This window comes from Orcinus orca, chromosome 19 (assembly GCF_937001465.1).
Source record: "Orcinus orca chromosome 19, mOrcOrc1.1, whole genome shotgun sequence".
Lineage (NCBI taxonomy): Eukaryota > Metazoa > Chordata > Mammalia > Artiodactyla > Delphinidae > Orcinus > Orcinus orca.
The window spans coordinates 11,051,466-11,071,836 of NC_064577.1; the positions used below are offsets into that span (position 1 = coordinate 11,051,466).

At 44.0% G+C, this 20,371-nt stretch overlaps 1 protein-coding gene and 1 long non-coding RNA gene across 5 annotated transcripts in view; one reads left to right on the forward strand and one right to left on the reverse strand.

Annotated features, from left to right (window-relative positions):
- The window catches only part of ZFP3 (ZFP3 zinc finger protein), a 27,107-nt gene continuing 6,736 nt past the window's right edge, over positions 1-20,371 (reverse strand). Inside the window, exons 1-4 of one of the 4 annotated variants that reach the window (XR_004481898.2) lie at positions 18,832-19,667; positions 5,649-9,976; positions 3,567-3,660; positions 1-2,647 (exon numbers count right to left, since the gene is read on the reverse strand). Coding sequence is in view for 1 of the 4 variants with exons in the window: in XM_004266978.4 (XP_004267026.1) it covers positions 8,457-9,968 (1,512 nt within the window). In the remaining 3 variants the exon portion in view is untranslated. Of the gene's footprint in view, positions 3,661-5,233; positions 9,977-18,831; positions 19,668-20,371 lie in introns of those variants that run through there. The other 3 variants (XR_004481897.2, XR_007473511.1, XM_004266978.4) reach the window with 3 other exon arrangements.
- LOC117200387 (uncharacterized) overlaps positions 18,532-20,371 on the forward strand; it is a 10,754-nt gene continuing 8,914 nt past the window's right edge. Inside the window, exon 1 of the long non-coding RNA XR_004481902.2 lies at positions 18,532-18,660. This is a non-coding gene — a long non-coding RNA (uncharacterized LOC117200387). The remainder of the gene's footprint in view (positions 18,661-20,371) is intronic.

A 20,371-nucleotide genomic window follows, 5' to 3' on the forward strand; every position in this document is an offset into this window, starting at 1 on the left:
TAAGTTGTGAGACAACTTTAATCAACCTAATACATGTGTAATTAGAGTCCCAAGGGGAAGAAAGAGGAAAGCAGAAAAACATTTGAAGAAGTAACAGCTAACAACTTTCCAAATTTGCTGTAAACTATAAATCTACAGATCCAAGAAGTTCAACAAACACAAAGCAGAAGAAACGTGAAGACAGATACACCAAGGTACTATCAAAATCGAATTGCTTAAAGCCAGTAATAAATACATAGGCAGCAGAATTGGCTGAGATATGGAATTTCATTTTAGAAACAAGAACTAAAACTTATAAGCAGTAGAAAGAAGTTTTGACTTTTCCTATAAGCACTTCACAATGGAATTCCCACTTGTAAAGGAAGAAATCTTCTGTGGTAGACCTGCAAACATAATACATTGGCCCTGACAAAGAAACAGTGTTATAATGGTAATTAGATTCCCATGTCAACTCACAAGGGCTACTTAGTGGCCTTAAGGTAGATGAAATAATGTACATTTAAGACAAAACACAGAAAGAAAAAAAAAAACAGGAAATAAAAATAAGTACAATGTAGTGGTTAAGATGCAATTTTTATTCTCTTTGAATTCTAACGCTTGTGGGAAAGCATCTTTAACTTGGGGTAAATCAGAGGAGAAAGAAAGTGGGTAAAAGAGAAAAAGAAACTGCATTTATTGGGCTCCTACTATACACAAAGCAGTGGACTGTCAGATATACCATTTTGTACTATACTCCCACAAACTTGAAGCGTGGGTATTTTCCCCACTTTATGAATGAGGAAATTGAAATTCAGGGAATAACCAAGATTAGACAATCCACGATGAATTCTGAAGGGATTTCTGGGTGTGTTTGGGGTCTTTACAGGCTGGTGGCACTGGTTATTTGGTTGTTTGCCTTAAAAACAAATGGCTACTTTTTCCTTGATTCACTTGCATTTCCTGCATTACTGCTGTTTCTTTGCTTAATTGGAATTTATTTCTAGCTAATGAACGGGTCCACGTGGCATAGAGAGAAAAAAGGGACACTTTTCCCCAAGGTACCTGAGAAAACATTTTAAGAGAAAAAGAAGCTCTCCCGCTCTCCCTCTCTTCCTTCTTTCCTCTTTCCCTCCCTCTCCCTCCACCATGTGAGGACATAGTGAGAACATGGTCACCCACAGCCAGGAAGAGAGCTCTCAGTAGGAACCAAATTGGCTGGCATCTCAATCTGGGATTTGTAGCCTCCAGAACAGTGAGAAAATAAATTTCTGTAGAAAGGAATGAAGGAAGGAAAGAAAGAGAGAGAGAGAGAGAGAGAGAGAGAGGAAGGAAGGAGGGAAGGAAGGAAGGAAGAAAGAAAGAAGGAAAGAAAGAGAAAGGAAGGAAGGAAGGAAAGAAGAAAGGAGGAAGGAGGAAGGAAGGGAGAAAGGAAGAAAGAAAGAAAGAAAGGAGTTAAAGAGGCGTTGCCTGTATTCAACGGACAGAACATCCAGCCTGGCAGGGTTCTGCTGTAGATAGTGAGGCTCCCAACATATGGTTTGTCCTGCAATAGATTCTAATCCTTTCAATAACAAGTCATTTAAAAACTAATTTTCAAGGAATTCCCTGGCCATCCAGTGGTTAGGACTCCACGCTTTCACTGCTGAGGGCCCAGGTTCAACCCCTGCTCAGGGAACTAAGATCCCACAAGCTGTGTGGCTCAGCCAACAAAACAAAACAAAACACACAAGAACAACTAATTTTCAAGATTATCCTGAGCATACTACTACATATGAAGAAAACATAAGCCTGTGATGATGCTGAAGCAGCTGCAAAAGTAAGAATACTGAATCCCAGCAAATACATTTAAGATATAGCTCACATGAAGAAAAAAATATAATATATCCAAGAAGATGGAAATAATGTATAAAAACAGAAACGAGATCAAGAAGTAAACAAAGCCTCTTATGAAAGAAAGATTTTGAGGATGGTACAGGTGAAGTATCTGATTTGGGTTTTGTTTTGTTTCAGTGCTGAAAGTTGCAAGGAGAAGAGGTGTGTTTAAAGCAATCTGTGGCTATCTTGTATTTGAGTAAATCGTATAGTGGATCAATTCCCTCAGCTAAAGAAAGGTTTTGGTTCAATGTTTAACATTTTACGTGTCCCCATATCACATAAAGAGATATAATTTATATTAGATGGGTGATATAGACCTTTAATGCCATGGCCATCATTTTAGGGGATAAAGGATCTGCATAGAAAAATAAAGGACAGCAAAGGCATTATGATCCTACATTCAGTTAATTAAATTTGAAATGTCCAATTCATCATTTATGGCCTCTTATTTATTTAAGTCATTCATTGGTTAATTTTTGAGTGGCAACCCTGGGCTGAATGCGATACGCTCTTCTACAACAAGGTAGCCCTGTCCTCAAGGAGCAGGACAAAATTAGCTGGCACAAAGGGCATTTCCAGTCTAGTGACATCGGTAGAGAAGAGGAAAGATCAGAGCAAAGTTTCAGGTCGGAATGAAAGTGTCCTACAGTGAGTAAATCCCCAGATCGCTGTGCACTGTGGATGCTCTGATGCTGAAACTGGTGAGAGTTCTGATCAGAGGCTTTTCCGCATTGGTATTCCAAGGGCCTCTCCAGTACAAGTTTTCTGATGAATTCCAAGGTGGGAATTCTGTCTGAAGGTGGAATTCATTACATTAGCAGGGTTGCTCACCAGTGTGAACTCTCTGATGCAGAGAATCTCAGCTCCACCCGACCGCATGAAGACCCCTCGGGTCTCTCTCACATTCGCTGCACTCCTGGGATTCCTCCCACTTGGGAGTCAATGGAGTGGAGTGTGGATTATAGTCCTGTGACTAAAGTTCCGCCCTGTCCCCACCACAACCCAGCTCAGAGAATGCCGACATAACCAGCAGATCAGGGGCACAGAAGCATTTTTCTCCTTTCTAGATGATGTTTTGGGTAATCTGCCCACTCCAATGCTTAATCACCCTTCTTAGCAAAAGGCCTCAAATAATCAACTCTGCTGGCCACCCTGCGCTCATTCCCTCCACATCTGTCGTCTCAGTTCCTCCAGCAGCCTCAGAGGATAGTGCTTTCTTCCTTCTTTCTGAAGCAAAACCTGCCTTCTGTACCTTGAGTATGTCCTTTCCCACTGCCACTAAATTAAATTTTAATAATTAGTTATTAGATAAGTATCTTAATTGGCCTGGTTGGAAATTCGAAAGAACCTGGGCCGCGGCAAGGACTCCATGAACATCAGGGAACGGCGGAATAGATCCCACCCTGGGATGTGAAACGTCCTCACAAACGACAAATCACGGCGGCCTGAGAGACGCCAGCCCAGGTCCCGTCCGGCGGGCGCCCCAGTACTTGACTTCGGGGTCAGCAGCGCGCAGTAGCCCACTCTCGGGGCCCTCGCACCTCAGCCTCCGGCCCCCACCGGTCACCAGCAAAAAGGCACCCCGGGCCTCGACCAATCACGCCGCGCGCCGCCCTGGCCCGCCCCCGCCCGCCAGGTGGCGCACGGACAAGGGTCCCCAGGCTTCCGAGAGCGGCCCCAGCCTCAGGGCTCGATGAGGCTCTTATCAGTACCTCTTGGTCCCGGAGGCAGTGGTGGCCGAGCGCTTTCGATGACTTAGAGGTTCGTCGGTGCCGGCAAAGTTGGGTCCACCGATGAAAACACTGTCTGCAAAGCGTAGTACAAATAAACATCAGCATTCTCGTCAGCGGCACCGCAGGAGAGATGCGAGTCGCAGCCGAGCCCCAGTGCGAGGCCCGGGCTGGAGAAAAGGACGTGGCAGGGACGGCCAGCGGGTGCAGAGGGGTGAGCTCGCGTCCTGGGTCTCGAGGAGGGGGCCGCGCCTGCCTCGTCGGCCGCCGCTCCCCAGCTCTCAGGGAGGAGGCGGGCTTCCTGCTCCGTGGGAGAATCGAAGCCTTCTCGCCTACTCCCCACTCCGCAGCGCTGACCTCTCCTGCATAGCTCAAGTCCCCACCAGCCTCTTAGCGCTTAGCCCCCCGCGCGTTGCACAGGTCCCAACGCGTTGTAGGGGCTCAGCAGGTGGTTGATGAATGTGCAGGGGCCCCGTTATTGAGGCTCCTCTCCTCAGGTTATCACCAGAATCACCACGTCCCGCTTCCCACTGGATTTTACTGAGGCTCCAACTCCCGTTCACTTTCAGGGGTTCACCCAGGCGGATAGTCTTGGCATAGCTTCATCCCCAAAGCTGAGGGATATGATGAGGTAGAGGTTATTGCGGGTTACTTGGTAATTTGTTTTATAGGTAAAAGTTTGATTTCAGGACCGTGTAAAGGACTACAGAGGTCCAAAGATGAGTTTCAGATGGTCCATGAGTTCCCTGAATTTGCATGCACATTTTTCTAGATAGAGCTTTCCTGAGTCTCAAAGACCCTGTACCTAACAACCTAAGGAAACTGCCTCAGACCAGGAGTCACACAGGAGAACATGTCAAAACAAAACAATAATAAACACCAGCACAGAAATCTCAGTAACATTTTTTTTAAATCCAGAATATCTTTTTTTTTTTCCCCCTGCACCGCAAGGCTTGTGGGAACTTAGTTCCCTGACCAGGGATCGGGCCTTCAGCAGTGAAAGCACGGTGTCCTAACCACTGGACACCAAGAAATTCCAGATCCAGAATACCTTACATTAAGTTGATAATCCTGAAAAACTATCTATCTAGATAAACAAAGTAGGTAACATTTTCCCTGTCATGAAAGATAAAAGACCTCACCAAGCAAAGCAGAAGATCAAGGACCGAGTAAACAGGACTTCCCTGGTAGCGCAGTGGTTAAGAATCCGCCTGCCAATGCAGGGGACATGGGTTCGAGCCCTGGTTCAGGAAGATCCCACATGCCGTGGAGCAAGTAAGCCTGTGTGCCACAACTACTGAGCCTGCATGCCACAACTACTGAAGCCCACGAACCTAGAGCCCATGCTCCGCAACGAGAAGCCAAGCAATGAAGCCTACGCATTGCAACGAAGAGTAGCCCCTGCTCACTGCAACTGGAGAAAGCCCTCACGCAGCAATGAGAACCCAACACAGCCAAAAATAATTAATTTTTTTAAAAAAATAAATAAAAGGACAGAGAACAGCTTACGTAAAACCAGAAGCTACCAGAGCACATTGGGGGTACTAAGGTGAAATTTATAGGATGGCAGGAAAATGGCATACAAAGTCATATTAAGACCATAATGAAACAATGTACTTTGGAATATACTTAGAAAGGCATCAAATCAGTAAAATTGTAAAGAAATACTTTATTTACATAAAGTGTTAATATACCAGTAAAACTGTTTAATTAGGGAAGGATGAAAATGTACATGGTTAGGTCTGCAAAAATTCTGAAGGGTATTTCTGGGTATTTTGGTAGGTTTTTGAGATTGTGAGGCCTGGTATTTTTAATGGGTCTAAAATTAAGAAAATTCACATCTTTTCTTTCCTTGATAGAATTCTACTTGCACTAGATTATGACTACCAGTCAATTATATTATGGTCAGATTTTGGCTCCTAAGAAAATTGAGGGGGAGGGGGCAAACAAGGAAAAGAGAGAAATATTTCTGAGCTAGCTGGGTGTAAGGTGGATAAGGGCAGGTAGTGAGGTTACAGGATGCGTGTGTAGTGTATATAACAAGGTGGAAATAATTTCATTCACCAGAATTTCTCTTGGGAAAGAATTAATATATGTTGGAAAATTCTTCTTAGAATGAGAGGTGAGAACTTCTTCCCCTAATATGATCAGGCACAACAAGAATTGGTCACTAAATTGCCTTCTAGTGTTCCAATGAGCAGTCTGTTATTGAAGGGCCTAAAAAGGAGCTGAGGTGACAGCCCTGAGAGGGGAGGACAAAGAGAAAAACCTTCAGTGGCAGTTTGGCAAAGAAGGGACTGCTGAGAACGAGATGTCTAGTAGGATACAAACCCCCTTCTCCACCTCTTACACACCAGAATCTTGAGTAGAGTCCGTATTACTCATGGATATGTTTCTGTGACGGGATCCTTTCTGGGGAGCTTGAAGAGGTGCTGAGTTCTATATTAAGGGCTGGCAAGGGGTGAATGTGCAAATAAAATATTCAAACACAGGAATAAGAAGTTAAGGGAATAAGTAACATCCAGGTTTCACATGAGAAAGATATGTTTGGGTATAATTCAATTTGAGCTTGAGTGATGAAAAAAGGAATGAGAGCACACTGCACTTGTAAACACCCTATGGAAAGAGATGAGTTAAAGAACTTCTACTAACGTCTAACTACTAGAGACAGAGGTACCTGGAAGGATGTGGAAACTGTGTAATCAGCTTTTTTGTTTGTTTTGAGATGGACTTTTTTTTGTCTTTACTGTATTTGTTACAATATTGCTTCTGCTTTATGTTTTGGTTTTTTGGCCTTGATGCATGTGGGATCTTAGCTCCCCGACCAGGGATCGAACCCACACCCCTGCATTGGAAGGCAAAGTCTTAACCACTGAACTGCCAAGAAAGTCCCCATCAACTGTTTTACTTGTACAGCCCTTTTCTCAAGCCAAGAGCATGAGCCCGGGGGTGGGGGCACATATTGGGGTACAGAATAAACCCACTTGATGGGTTTTGGCTATGACCAATTATGTTTCCAAGGACATGATTTAAATCCATTATATTCAAATTCATGTAGTAATTAATAAGGAATAGAAAATGTACAAAGGATTTCGAATAAGGCAGTAATGCATGCACCTATTCACAGTACAACACAGTGCTTAGGAGCACAGCTCAGGGCTGGAGTCTTGGCTCTAGCACTTACCAGCTGTGTGATCATGGGCAAGTTACTTGACTTCTCCCCTGCCCCTCACCTTTCAAATTGGTGTAAGAGAACCTACATCACTGATGGTTGTGCAACTCTGTAAATTAACTAAAAAGCATTCAACTGAACACTTAAACAGGTGAATTTTATGGTATGCAAATTATACCTCAATAAAGCCGTTTTGTTTGTTTTTAAAAAAAGAGTACCCATACCATAGGGAGGCTGTGAAAACAAAAATGTAAACTGTCTGGCACTGTGCCTGGCACATAGTAAAAATTCAATAAATACTAGTGATTAGTATTAGTGTAATAAAGAGATTAAAGAATAAAACACTGAAGATATATAAAGTTAAATTTTTTTAAAAGAAAAAAGGAATTATTGGGCCAGTTGAAACTTGAGATCACTTAGTTCAACTCCCCTCATTTTACAGATGAGGAAATTAGGGATCAGCAGGTGAAGTGCCTTATTCAAGGTCTAGTTCTAAGACCAGACCCCAAGCAAGCTGGATCCCCGTTAGTGCAATTCCCACTACCATTCACTGCCTCAGAAACATTGACACATGAAAAATTGAGGATGTGTTTCCTTGAAGAAGAAAAAAAAAAAAAAACACGTAAGAGAACACAGAAAACACATGTAGAAATGCTGAAGAAAGAGAATTCCAAAGCCAAGGGCAAATTGAGAAGAGGCTGTCACATCCTGGCCTATTAGCCAGGGACCCCAGCAGTGGGGCCCAGGTCATGGGAGCTTAAGTGCTTTGGCAAGGCAGGGTCCTGGTCAGTCAGGTGAACCAGCTCATCACCGTGGCCAGGTACCTAGTGACAATGAAGCTGCAGTCCTCTTTGTTATTTCCTGACACAGGATCTGTCAGCAGCAACACAAGCTGGGGCCCAAAGTGAATGCAGCAGAGTTCTTGGGAGCACTCAGTCTGAACGGCCCTGAAATGAGAAAGAGCTGCAAAAGAGCTGCTTCTGCCCATGCTGAGTAGTCTGGCCCCACTTGTTTATCCCCTGGCCTTGCTAATCAGCCCCTCTGGATTCTGAGGGCCTTCACTTACAATCCTATAAATTGCTTGTCAGTTTCCTCTATCATGGCACCCTCTCAGATGACTAAGGAAGCCTAGCAGGAGATGGGAAATGACCCAAGCTTCCCGCTTCTTCATTAATGCTGCCATCTTCCAAGGGAACTTGATAGCAAGTTTGGAAGATTTTGAAGCTAATAAAAGCTTACTAAATTCCAATGCTAAACAGTGGGAAAGAGAGAGGTGTGTCTTCTAGGCCATGACTTTAACATTTCAGGGGTAATATTCGAGGGGTCAACTCTGTCATTCCTAGGAAGTGGTGGAATCATGTTCCTCCATTTTTCCTGAACAGTAACAATTTGGGCTAGATGGCCAGTAAAGACCCCTAATGTTATGTGATCCACTAGTGGGGAGGGAGGAAGGAAAGGAAAAAGGGATAGTGGAGAATTAAGGCCTGAAACAGCTTTTATGATTTAACTCAGTACACTGAAACTTCTCAATGAATAGTTCATAAAAGTGCCTCATCCTTTTTGACCAACTGTTTAAATAAAAATCAGTAAAAGGACAGAGGAGGTTCTGTCCATTCATTTGATCTGAGAACTTGGGGTACAGACTGAGAACAATAAGTCTGACTTCAGCTTTTCCACAGAAGGCTTTCATGCTTTGCAGATCATTCCATACAGTGAACACTTTGATGTCGGAGGAGATGAGAACTCCGACTAAAGGTCTTCTGACATTCTTGGCACTCATAAGGCTTCTCTCCAGTGTGAATCCTCTGATGTATGATAAGTTGGGAATGCTGGCTGAATGTTTTCTCACACTCATTACATTCATAAGGTTTCTCTCCAATGTGAATTTTCTGGTGGAGAAGCAGCTCAGAGTTATCCCAAAAGGTTCTGGCACATTCATTACACTGATGAGGTTTCTCTCCAGTATGAATTCTCTGGTGGACAATAAGGTGAGAGGTCCGCCTAAAGGCCTTTCCACACTCAAAGCATTCATAGGGTTTCTCTCCAGTGTGAATTCTCTCATGTCTAAGAAGTTCTGAGTTTCCCCTAAAGGCCTTCCCGCATTCCTTACATACGTAGGGCTTCTCACCAGTATGAATTCTAATATGTCTAATAATCTCTGAGTTCTGGCCAAAAGTTTTCCCACATTCATTACATTCATACGGTTTGTCTCCTGTATGAATTCTTTGATGCCGGATGAGCTCAGAACTCTGACCAAAGCCTTTCCCACATTCATTACACAGATAGGGTTTTTCTCCAGTATGAATTTTCTGGTGTCTAATGAGGCCTGAGCTATGCTTGAAGGCTTTGCCACACTCATTGCATTCATGATATCTTTCTTCAGTATGAATTCTCTGATGCTGAATAAGCTGTGAGCTAACCCTAAAGGTCTTCCCACATTCATTACATTCATATGGTTTCTCCCCAGTGTGGATTCTCTGATGTAGAATAAGGGCTGAATTCTGACTGAAGGCTTTACCACATTCTTCACATTTATAAGGTCTCTCTCCAGTGTGAATTCTGTGATGGTGGATGAGATGTGAACTCTGAATGAAGGCCTTTCCACATTCATTACAAGCAAAGGGCTTCTCTCCAGCATGAATTCTCAGGTGCCTTCGAAGGCTTGAGTTAGTTCCAAATGTTTTTCCACATTCTTTGCATTCAAAGGGTTTCTCTCCACTATGAACTCTCATATGCTGAATAAGATGTGAGTTTTGATTAAAGGCTTTCCCACATTCTTTACATGTATGAGGCTTTTCTCCCAGAGAATTTCTATGTGTTTTATTAGGTCCTAAATTCTCTATGAAGTTTTGGCCAGAAGCAGCAAATGTGCTAACTGCCTCTGCCGTAGTATCTCCCTGGTACGTGATCAGGTTTGAGCTAGGATTGTAGGCTCGCTCACTTTCATTATTCTCATGGTCTTTCTCACTTGAGGGTGATTTCTTAAAGATAATTAACCCTGATGCAAAGTCTCTCTCCTCAGGGGACACCTGCTCCAGAACCTCTTCTGTGGACTCTCTGGAATGCTCCTCCAATATGTCTTCTTCACATGCTTCTCCAAACTCGTGACCCTGATAAACCACCTTTGGAAGTTTTTCTAATATTGCCCCATGTGGTTCAGATTCTTCAGAAATTTCTTCCTTGGGAATTACCTCCTTGTTCTCAGTCCCCATCTCACAATCTGAAATGAGAGAGGGTAAGTCTGTGAAGTGGCTGTATCACAGCTAAATGAAGCCAATACTAGGGAGTATGGAGCTTGACATGGTTCTGACAGCACCCAAAAGCACTCTCTGTATCTGGTGAGATTACAGGACGCTGCTGAAGAGAAGAGAAAGATTTAGGATTATGGTGGACATGCTACACAAAGAGCAGACGCTGACTGAGAAGAGTAAGGGAAATTATCAGAGGAAGAGATTTAAGGAGAGAATAGGAAATGGATGGTAAGAAGATGCTGATAAAAGTTCCATAATATTAACAGTGAATTGAGGCAGAACCTGAGGTTGGTAATAAAAACATTTAAGGAAAATTGTGGCCATATTAATAGATGGTATATGGAAAAGGTTGGGAAAGGGACAAAAATGACTAATATAACCTTTGGGTTTATAGAGGAAGAAACCAGAAATGAGTAGCAAGATGAAATATCTTTAGCCCAGTTCTGTGGCGCTCACCAGCTCTAGAGAATAGGGGATTGTATATGTTGTAGGCATTACCTATTCAAAAGGTTAATGTGACTTAGCTATAACAGGGACAGAAGGAACCACCCTTGGCTCCCGTATATTTGGATAAAGTATGGTTCTAGCTTAATTTTCTCCAGATGGTCACTACATTGTATCAATACCTAATTTTCCTTACTAATTTGAAATGCCTCCTATACCATAGTCTAAAGTTCCATATATATCTGGGTCAATTTCCAGGCTCCATTCAGTTCTATTGATCTATTCCCTCTCTAACACCAAACTGTTCAACCTACTGTAGCTTTAAATTTTTTAATATGTTAGAGAAAGTGCTCACTTGTTAATCTTCTTTTTCAAATATTCCTGTCTATTCTATTTTTCCAAATAAATTTTAGTATAATTTTGTAAAATTTCCAAACTTACCCTGATGTTTTTATATCCATCACGTTTCTGTATGTCTTCTCTTTTAGTGAGTTTTTCTTATATTTTCTGACTGGTTGTTATTGTGTGTGTGTGTGTGTGTGTGTGTGTGTGTGTGTGTGTGTGTGTACACATATATATATACATACATATAGCAATGCTGTTGATTTTTACTTACTAATATTGTAATTGGTCCCTTTATACAATTTTCTTAGCACTTTTTTTTTTTAGTTTTTTAAAAATTTATTTTATTTATTTTTGGCTGCACTGGGATTTCGTTGCTGTGCGTGGGCTTTCTCTAGTTGCGGCGAGCAGGGGCTACTCTTCGCTGCGGTGCGCAGGCTTCTCAATGCAGTGGCTTCTCTTGTTGCAGAGCACGGGCTCTAGGTGTGCGGGCTTCAGTAGTTGTGGCACGTGGGCTCAGTAGTTGTGGCTCGCAGGCTCTAGAGCACAGGCTCAGTAGTTGTGGCGCACGGCTTAGTGGCTCCGCGGCATGTGGGATCTTCCTGGACCAGGGCTCGAACCCGTGTCCCCTGCATTGGCAGGCGGATTCTTAACCACTGCGCCACCAAGGAAGCCCCTCTTAGCACTTTTATAAATCTTAAAGCCTATACTTTTTTAAAACTTCTAAAAGGCTGTGGCAAGGATTTTTAGTTGTCTATCCCAATCTCCACTCTTCCCCACCTCATCAGCAACAGAATAATGAATTTATTTTTGTAGCAATGAGGCTGCCTAAAGAAATATATTCTCAGCCTTCTTTGCAGCTAGATTTGGCCATGTAACTAGCTTCTGGCCAATGAGACAGTAAAATGCAAATGACAGCACGAGGGACTTCTGGGATATCTCCTTAAAAGTAAGGGGATATATTTCTTCACCCTCTTCTGTGCTGTGCCTGGGGCATGAAGTGATAGCTGAAATGCCCTCCTGGACCATGAGTTCACCAGCATACCTTACAGTGGGACAAGAACAGGAAGGCACCTGGGTCCCTGATGACTCTGTGGAGCTGCCATACTTGCCCTGGAATGCCTGCCTCTGGACTTCTTTTATCTAACAGAGAAACAAGCTTTTTCCTTGCTTAAGCTATTATGGTTTTTTAATTTATGAAGCCAAACTTGCTCCTAATTGGTACAATGGCCCCAAGGATTTAGCTGTCCCCTCACAGAAGATCCAAATGCTGGGGAAATGAGCCCAGCTTCTGTTCAGGTATTAAGCAACCGGGAGCTAATATTGAAGAGGAGAGGCCCTTTGCCTAGAGCAGTGCATCTGTGCACCACAGCAAATCTGAGCAACACAATCCTCCCATCAATAAAAGTGTTAATTGAAGAAGGTGATTCTCAAGGGGGAATGGGGCAGCTATGGGATTTCATCCTTATATTGCAGGGTCATGGAATGGTTTTTAAGCCAAGGAATGACACAGTTCATGGTCAGATTAGCATTTCAGGTAGATATACACAAGTGGCCATTTAGTGGCTGAACCAGAAAGCAGCAGACAAGGACATAAAGGAGATCAGTTAGAAGTCTGATGCAGTCATCAAGGCAAAGGGTGATGAGATCTAACTAGGGTAATAGTGGTAGTGTGAATGAAGAGGAAACAGACTAGAGAAGTGCTTGAGAGGACAAATTCTCTAAGACTTGGGGTATGATTGGATATAGGTGTAAGGAAGGTATAATTAGATGGAGAGTGATACCACCAAGGTTGGATATATTGAGGAGCAGCTACGTTAGGGGGGAAGATGATAAATGAGCTGTGTTTTGGACAAGATGAGTTTCCACACATCCATACAGAAGTACCAAGGAATCAGTCAAAATATATTGGTCTAAAGCTTAGAGCAGTCAGGACTAAAGATACAGACTTGAGAGTACTCAGCATAGACAATAATGAGTATAGTTGTGACAACTGTCAGATACTGAAGACAGAAACCTAGAAAGCCAAGGCCAACATTGAAGAGTACTCCAGTTAACTTCCATGTTCCCCTCCAGATCTTTCAACTTTTCTTCACCCTGTTCTCTGCCCCAGAAGGTAACCTATATAGCACTCATCAAGGGGCCCTCTGGCTTCCAGTTGTGTTCCACCAATGCAGAGCCCTAGCAGGAGGCTGGAAGGAGGGAGGACAGTGAGGTCAGAGTATTTATCCTGCTGGTTCCTTCCTATGAGATCACCTTGGGTTCATGGTGTCCCTCAATTGAAGTTCATTACTCCTCTCAAGGAATCATCCTACCCAGTTGTCTCTGTGGGCTCCAGGCCCTCCCCTACCTCTTGCCTCTTCTGGCCTAGGGCTGGTGACTACTCTGCTATTGCCAATCCCAGCTTTCCTCAGTATCCTGCCTACACCTACATCTTTTATATTAACTTCTTTGCAAATAAACCCTTCTCAAATTATCCTAATTTGAGCGAAGTACCTGTTTCCTGTTAGGACCCTAATGATAAAGGGGTAGGTAGAGGAAGAGAAGCCTGCCAAGAAGAGAAAGAATGGTTAGTGAAGTAGGAGAAGAACCAGAAAAAGTGTCATATAAGTCACCAAGGCAATGGCAGAGGGAATTACAAAGCGTCACACACAGTTGATAGATCCAGTAGGATAAGAACTGGAAAACGTCTGCTGGGACAATTAGATGGTCACAGATGACATGTAAAAATAGAGTCAATGGAATGACAGAAGCAGAAGCCAGGTGGCAGTGGACTGATTAATTAATTTGCTGCTTCTTTCAAAAAATCTGGGTGAAAGGAGAGGACCAAGATGGGCAGTAGTGTAAAAGGTCAAAGAAAGTCAAAGAAGAATTTTCTCTGATGGTAGAGATTTGAACATGTTTATATTAGAAAGGATGGTGCCAGTAGAGAGAAAGGTTAAGAGGGAAGAAAAGATGAGATTACTGAAGAAATGAAGATCCTGAGAGGCAGGAGAGACTGGGGTCAAGTGGTGAGGGAAGGGGAAAGGGGTGATTTTGGGGTGCCCTTTGTACTGCCCCTTTTCTCTGCCCAGCCTCCAGTCATCCACAGGATCATACCCTCTGGCCTCCCTAATCACTCAGGGGTGCAGCCCTGGTAAGCCCTCTTTCCTGACACCTGGAAGGAACCTGATCTCCTACTGAAATCCTGAAGTGTTGGAAGCTCTTTGTGCTACCCCTAAAAATGACCTGGAATCTTCTTCAACTTTCCCCCACTCAGCACCTTCTCTAATTTTCCCCTGGAATAAGGGCAGGAACACAAAAACTGGATTTCTCCTTTTCACTGAAATTTTTGAAAATTATAGATAATGTGTACCTATGTAACTGTAAGAATCCATTGTAGAGAATTTAGCTATCTTCATCCATGGTACTATTTGAGTTAGAAAGCACTGTCTTAAATAAATTTCTCTCTAATGCTCAGCCAGGAACAAGTTCTACAAGCTGGTATTTCAGTCCCTATCTACTTCTGACCCCCTCGCTGGCCTTTCCTTTTCACCAGCATCTCTCCTATAGTTACTTCTTTTCCAACATCAAGCTCCATACAAAGTCAGCCTTCATAAAACCCACATCTGTCCCACACCATATGGAAAATCACGTGTCCACAGTAAAACAAGATGCAAGACATAGAAGTTAGGTATGTATATCTATCCCCAACTTCAACACCTGGTTCAAAATTCTAGTCCAGAAAGTCTTCCCCAACTAAAATTTGCCCCCTCTGACTATTCTTTTACTTTGCATTCCACCAGTGACACGATATTAATGCCATTTGTTAAATATTGTTTTGTTTAATAGACACCTTCTCATACACAAATCAATGCCATCCTCCTTTTTATTTTCTTTGGATGCACTGTGCGGCATGCAGGATCTTAGTTCCCTGACCAGAGATCAAACCCATGCCCCCTACAGTGGAAGCACAGAGTTCTAACCACTGGACCACCAGGGAAGTCCCAAAGCCATTCTCCTTTTGGTTGATTTTCCAGAGGCACAGATACACATTAGACCTCGTCCTCATATGGAAACACTCTATTACTCATAGCATAAATTTAAATTTCCAAACATAATTTCTTATGTTTGTCACTTCTTCACTTTTCTAAATTTGAAATTAGTTGTTTCTGGAGAGAGATAAGATGGATGTGCCATCTTAGGAGCAGGACCACTCTTGGTCCTCAGTCTGGGGGATGACAAGCATCTACTGGGTCTCCATAGTTCAGAATAGGGTCTTCAACTCTGCAGATCTGGAATTTTTTTTTCAATGCACTCAGAAATCCTCATTCACAAAATACTGATGCATAAACCAAATATCCACCTATTAATTAACCATGAGAAATAAAACTTCAAAAGGACCATACTGTCTACATGAGAAGCCACCACATAAAACCCTAAAAATTGTTTAGTTGGCTTACAATCACAGCAGGAAGATTTTTTTTTTTTTTAATGAACAATGCTTAAATAATGATTCTTGGCCTGGAATTAGGTTAGATGAAGAAACGTCAACTGGAAAATCTCTAAAAATACTAACTTCCAGGTCCCACATCAGACCTCTCAGAGTCAGAATCTCCAGGAGTAGGCAAAGGAATGCGTATTTTTAACAAGTGCCCAGGTGATTCTGATGCCCTATCAGGTTTGGGAACCACTGTGTTAGACAGTCTGAGTGACTGGAGTTATCTAGCTCTCAGTCTGATGCATCCATCTCTACCAAGGTCTGGTCCACCAAGCAGATCAACAATGTGCAAAGCAGCAGGATTACAGATAACACTGCCAGTTCTTGCTCTGCATTCTTTTTTCCTGCCCTCCAACTTGACCCCTCCCCCAACCCTACCCTAAACTTCTGGGAGCAGACAGGGAATATAATACAACTGATTAGGTCACATTTCCATTACGCTTATCAGACTGACCCTAGTTACTGTGACTGGACCTGAGTTTGCCCAAACTGCCTAAATCAGAGTTTACAGCAATCTCTTAGGATAGCAATATCACTTAGTCCTCTAAACTTATCTGCCAAAAACATATTGTGATTTTTAGTAAAAAATCATTGAATAATCTATCAGCTGACAGCCTGATTAGGTCTTTTTTAAATGTTGTTAAAAGCAAAGATTGGAAAAAATTAAAAAATTTAAAAAAAGCAAAGATTGGGACTTGAGGTATAAAAGGTCCAAGAATCATTTACTCCCTCAGTAAATTGTCCCCCTGTGTGGCACTCCAGAGGTTTTTCCACCCCAGAGTGATATGCTATAGTAAAATTAAGGAGGGCATGGGTGAGAGGTATGTCTTTCTTCTGTAAAGGAGGAAAAGAGCAATTGTGAAAAAGGAGGTAGAAAAGAGAAATCTATAGGCCACAGGTCCACTCTCAAGCACACTGGTGGTAGGCAAGGGTACAGACTTAAGTCAAGGATCTAGAGACTGATGTCCTTTCAACGATCCATGCACTTACAGATGTTACAGAAAATGTTTGTGGACTCCCTCAATATATGTCATTTGAAGACTACTGCACTTAACAGCATTCTGGGCAGAGCATGGGGTGAGCAAAGCCTCAGAGACTTAGGAAGTACAGGAGGAATAAGAAAAGGAACAGAAAGAACATTCTGACCTCAATGTAGCATGTGCAGAGTTGGGGTAAAGAAGGAGAGAAGATAAGTGAGGACGCACTAAACTTCTGGGGAGTAATGAAAGCTCTTACTATGTGCCAAGCAACTTACACACATTCTCTTGTTACACCCTTACAACCTCTTGCTGAGACAAGTATGCTGGAGGCATCAGTGTAGAGAGGAGTGAAATCAGCCCATCGGAGTGCTTTCCTGACTTTCTCCATCAACACTTTTGACAGCCCCAGAGCAGGCTGGGAATCTGGGGACACGTGTGGTGGAAGAATGAGAAAGTGAGGGACTTGAGGATGTTAGCCAGGACACAGTTGAGATGACCAAGTGAGACAAGGAGACAAATGAAGTGGGGGAAGGAGGGAAGAGTGGAGGTTACAGACAGGGTGAAGGATGTGGTGAGCATACGGATCCAAGGGCAGGAATCCTGCCAACTGGCATGACGTTTAATTTTGAAATGTCAAAATTTATAACATACCAAAAGTAACATCCTTTGCAACTATTCAAATTCATGATGAAAAAATGATGAAACATTTTGGATGTCAACTTACAAACACGTAAGGGGATACACAAAGCTTTTCAAATTATTTTATGCGATATTTGAGCAAAAAAGTTTGCAGTGGCCTCGCACTCTTTGCAGGAGATCTGACCTCACCCAAGAGCTCCAGGAGTGAGCTCCAAATGAGTTAACCCAGTTAAGTTAATACCATTCCCCTTGCCAGTAACTGTTCAGAACAGTAGGGATTGTTTCAGGAATGGACAAATGCCTTCATCTGGGTCAATGATACTCTGAGGAAGTTTGCTGGGAACTTCTGGGAATAGTTTCCTGCCGTCCTGAGAGAACCACAGTAGAGACTTCTACATATTGTTGCCTGGAACCGCTGCTGCCATTTCACTACCAGCTGTGGATGAAGGCAGGACAAGCTGAGACAATTGAGGGGAAATGGAGCCAGCAGGGCCACTAGATTCAGTCATTCCTGAAACCACTTTACCTCTTGACTTCCAATTATGAGAGCTTATACACTAGTATTTTTTAGGCCAGCTTGAATTGTATCCTGTGACTTACAGACAAAAGCATCTTAATTCATAAAAATACTTTCCCTTAACTTCTGAAAGGTCAGATCCTACTAAATACTCAGTATCCAGTACAAGGATCACCTCCTCCCCAAAGTCTTCACTTACACCTGCAGGAAGGAGGTTATCTCTTGGTCCTCTGAATCAGCATTTCACTCACCTCTTTCTTTGTACTACAGTTATCATGTCGCTTCCTGTTCACTGCTCTCCAATGGCTACAGAATAAAAACTTCTTAACATGGCTCATCATGCCTTCCTGGTCAGGTCCCTGTCTCCCTTCCCATCTCCTGTCCCATGCTCTCCAATGACAGGTGGGAGCTGCAGTCATGCTCAGGGTGCTGCAGTTCAAACACTTCTTATTCTTTAAAGCTTCTCTGCCTTTGAGAACAGGTTATTCCCACTTCCTGGAATACTACTGCCCACCTTTTACACTTAACAAACATCTACAAGACTCAGCTCAGACACAGAGACTCCTCTCTGTCTTCTTCTCTGTCCCTAAGACTCCTTCACCTTGTTGCAGCTACCTCATTGTACTGTTACTCTATTTTCATCTCTGCTTCCTTCTTCAGACCATGAACAAGGATGATGTTCTATTCATCTTGATATTCCCAGCGCCAAGCACATTTCGGGTACCTGCTAAATATCTGTTAAATGAATTTGTGTAAATATCTTATTTACATAACTAATCTGTGACACCCTTGAGGACTATCTGGATAGTTCATTCATTTTGTATCTAAAGAGCCTAGATCGGTGTCTGACACATAGCTGACGTCAATAACTATTTGTAAAAATAAGTTCCTTCTGCCAATCTGGATGACACTTAATTTAAAGCACTGTTATCCTCTTTTCCTCTGTCCTCCTGGTTTCCACAATCAAAAGGCTCTATTAACTCTGCACTGAAATCTGTCTCCTTTCCGTAACTAACCCTCTTAAACCAATATCCGGCCCTGGGCACAGTCTGCCAGGAGGCCTGAAGTTTATGACACTGCCCGCCATTTCGTCCCCGCAGCTTACTTGGGGATGGAATGTCAGAGGAAACCACAGCTCCCATCATCCCCCACGTAAGGACACCCCCGCGGAAGGGGGTGTCCCTGCTGCTCCTGTGCCCGCGGCTGACAGGCAGGGAACCAGGACGGAGACGGACCCTGGCCGCGTCCAGGGTATGTGCCGGTGGGGACCCGGTGCGGGGTGGGGAGACCATAAAGTCCAAGGTCACAGAGCGAACCCGAGTCAGGCACGGGCCTAAACGTCGGGTTTTCGCGGGGCTCGTGGGCCAGGGGTTCGGGAGCGCAGCACCCTCCACCCCCGGCCGGGACAGAATGAGGTCTCACCTCAGGCAGCTACCGCCCCACACACGCTCCCCTCGGGCTCCCCGCGCTGCTCCGCCCGCTGCCTCAGAACCCGCAGCTGTTGTCTGGGTTTCACTGGCTATGGGCATCAGCCACTTCCGGTACCCGGGCGGCACTCCAGCCAATCAACGCGCGCCGCACTCCCAGGAGGAACAGGTGGTCGGCAGGCCGGGGTCTTCTCACCCTTTCCAGGCTTGCTTTGCGACGGTTCTCGCGCTCACCCTAGCCCCATCTCGCCGCTGCCCTGCCACACCACCTCTCTGAAGTGGCCCTGTGCGCCTGGCGATGCCCCACTTCAGCCCCAGGATCACTGACGAGCTAGGTCCTCCGAGTTTCCTAGAAAGGCTCCAAGGACGCACTTCCGCCCTGGGATCGGCCGCTCTGCGCGCTGCTGTCGCTCCCCAAGCATTGATCTGTACTTGAGAAATTGAAAGTTGGCTTCGCTTTCTCACCGGGCAGAGATCACGCGCCCCCCTGCATCCCTTATCCCGTCACTCCCTCCCTTGAACTACACGAGTCTGGTAAACACAGACCCCTACATCCTAGGAACAGGCCAGTCATCTGCTGGGGGCGAAGGGAGACCCGCTCTTGAAGTCAAGGAGGGCTTACTGGAGGGAGTGATGTCTGGGCTGAAATCTGAAGGTTGAGCGGGAATTACCCGGGTCAAGAGTGAAGGGGACAGCGGTTCCGGCAATGGGAACGGCATTCTCCCCTAGCCTCCTTATTTCTTGAACAGCTTGACCCTTCTCAACTCAGCACCTTTGTGCTTGTTACTTCCTCTGCTTCTTGTTATTCAGGTCTCACTTCAAAGGTAACTCCATAGGAGAAGCCTTCCATCCTATCTAATGTTGCCTCAAACTATGATACCCCTCCCAAATATCAGTTACAGGGAAGGACTATGATTGGCCTTGTTTAGGTCTGGTGCTCACCCCTGGACTAATCATTGTATTCAGGGGAAAGGGATAGTAGGTTTAGCCAAATCTGGGTCACTTGTCTGCCTCAATTGTGGGGGCAGTCTTATGTGTTTGCCTCACCATAATCCTATGGAACAGGGAAGGGAGTGACTACTCACAGAAAGTGATATTATGTATATATCTAGTACACCACCTATCAGGAAAAAAAAGAAAAAAGAAAGAAAGGGGAAAAGAAAGCTTTTGCTTGAGTTCATGGGATTAGGCCCTAGACTATAGGGTCCATCACTTTAGCCATTCTCACACCAATATCCTTAACTCCTTTGCCCTACTGTCTGCAACTGCATTGGAAGTTTGTTAACCCTGGATCAGTTGAAATGTCCATTTTCCTTGCTCAGGCCGCTGACAGCTGGTGGGGAAAATCGTACATTTTGGAGAAGAACCCCAAAATAAATTTATGGTCTCCACTTCCCAGAGGTCTTTCACTTCTGCCTAGAAATCATCTTGTTTCCCTAGTCAGCTTGTCTACCATTTTCATGATTGCTGTTTCAACCTTCTTCATTCTGCTTGAACCTCTGTCCAAGCCATGACCCACCATCACAATCACTGCC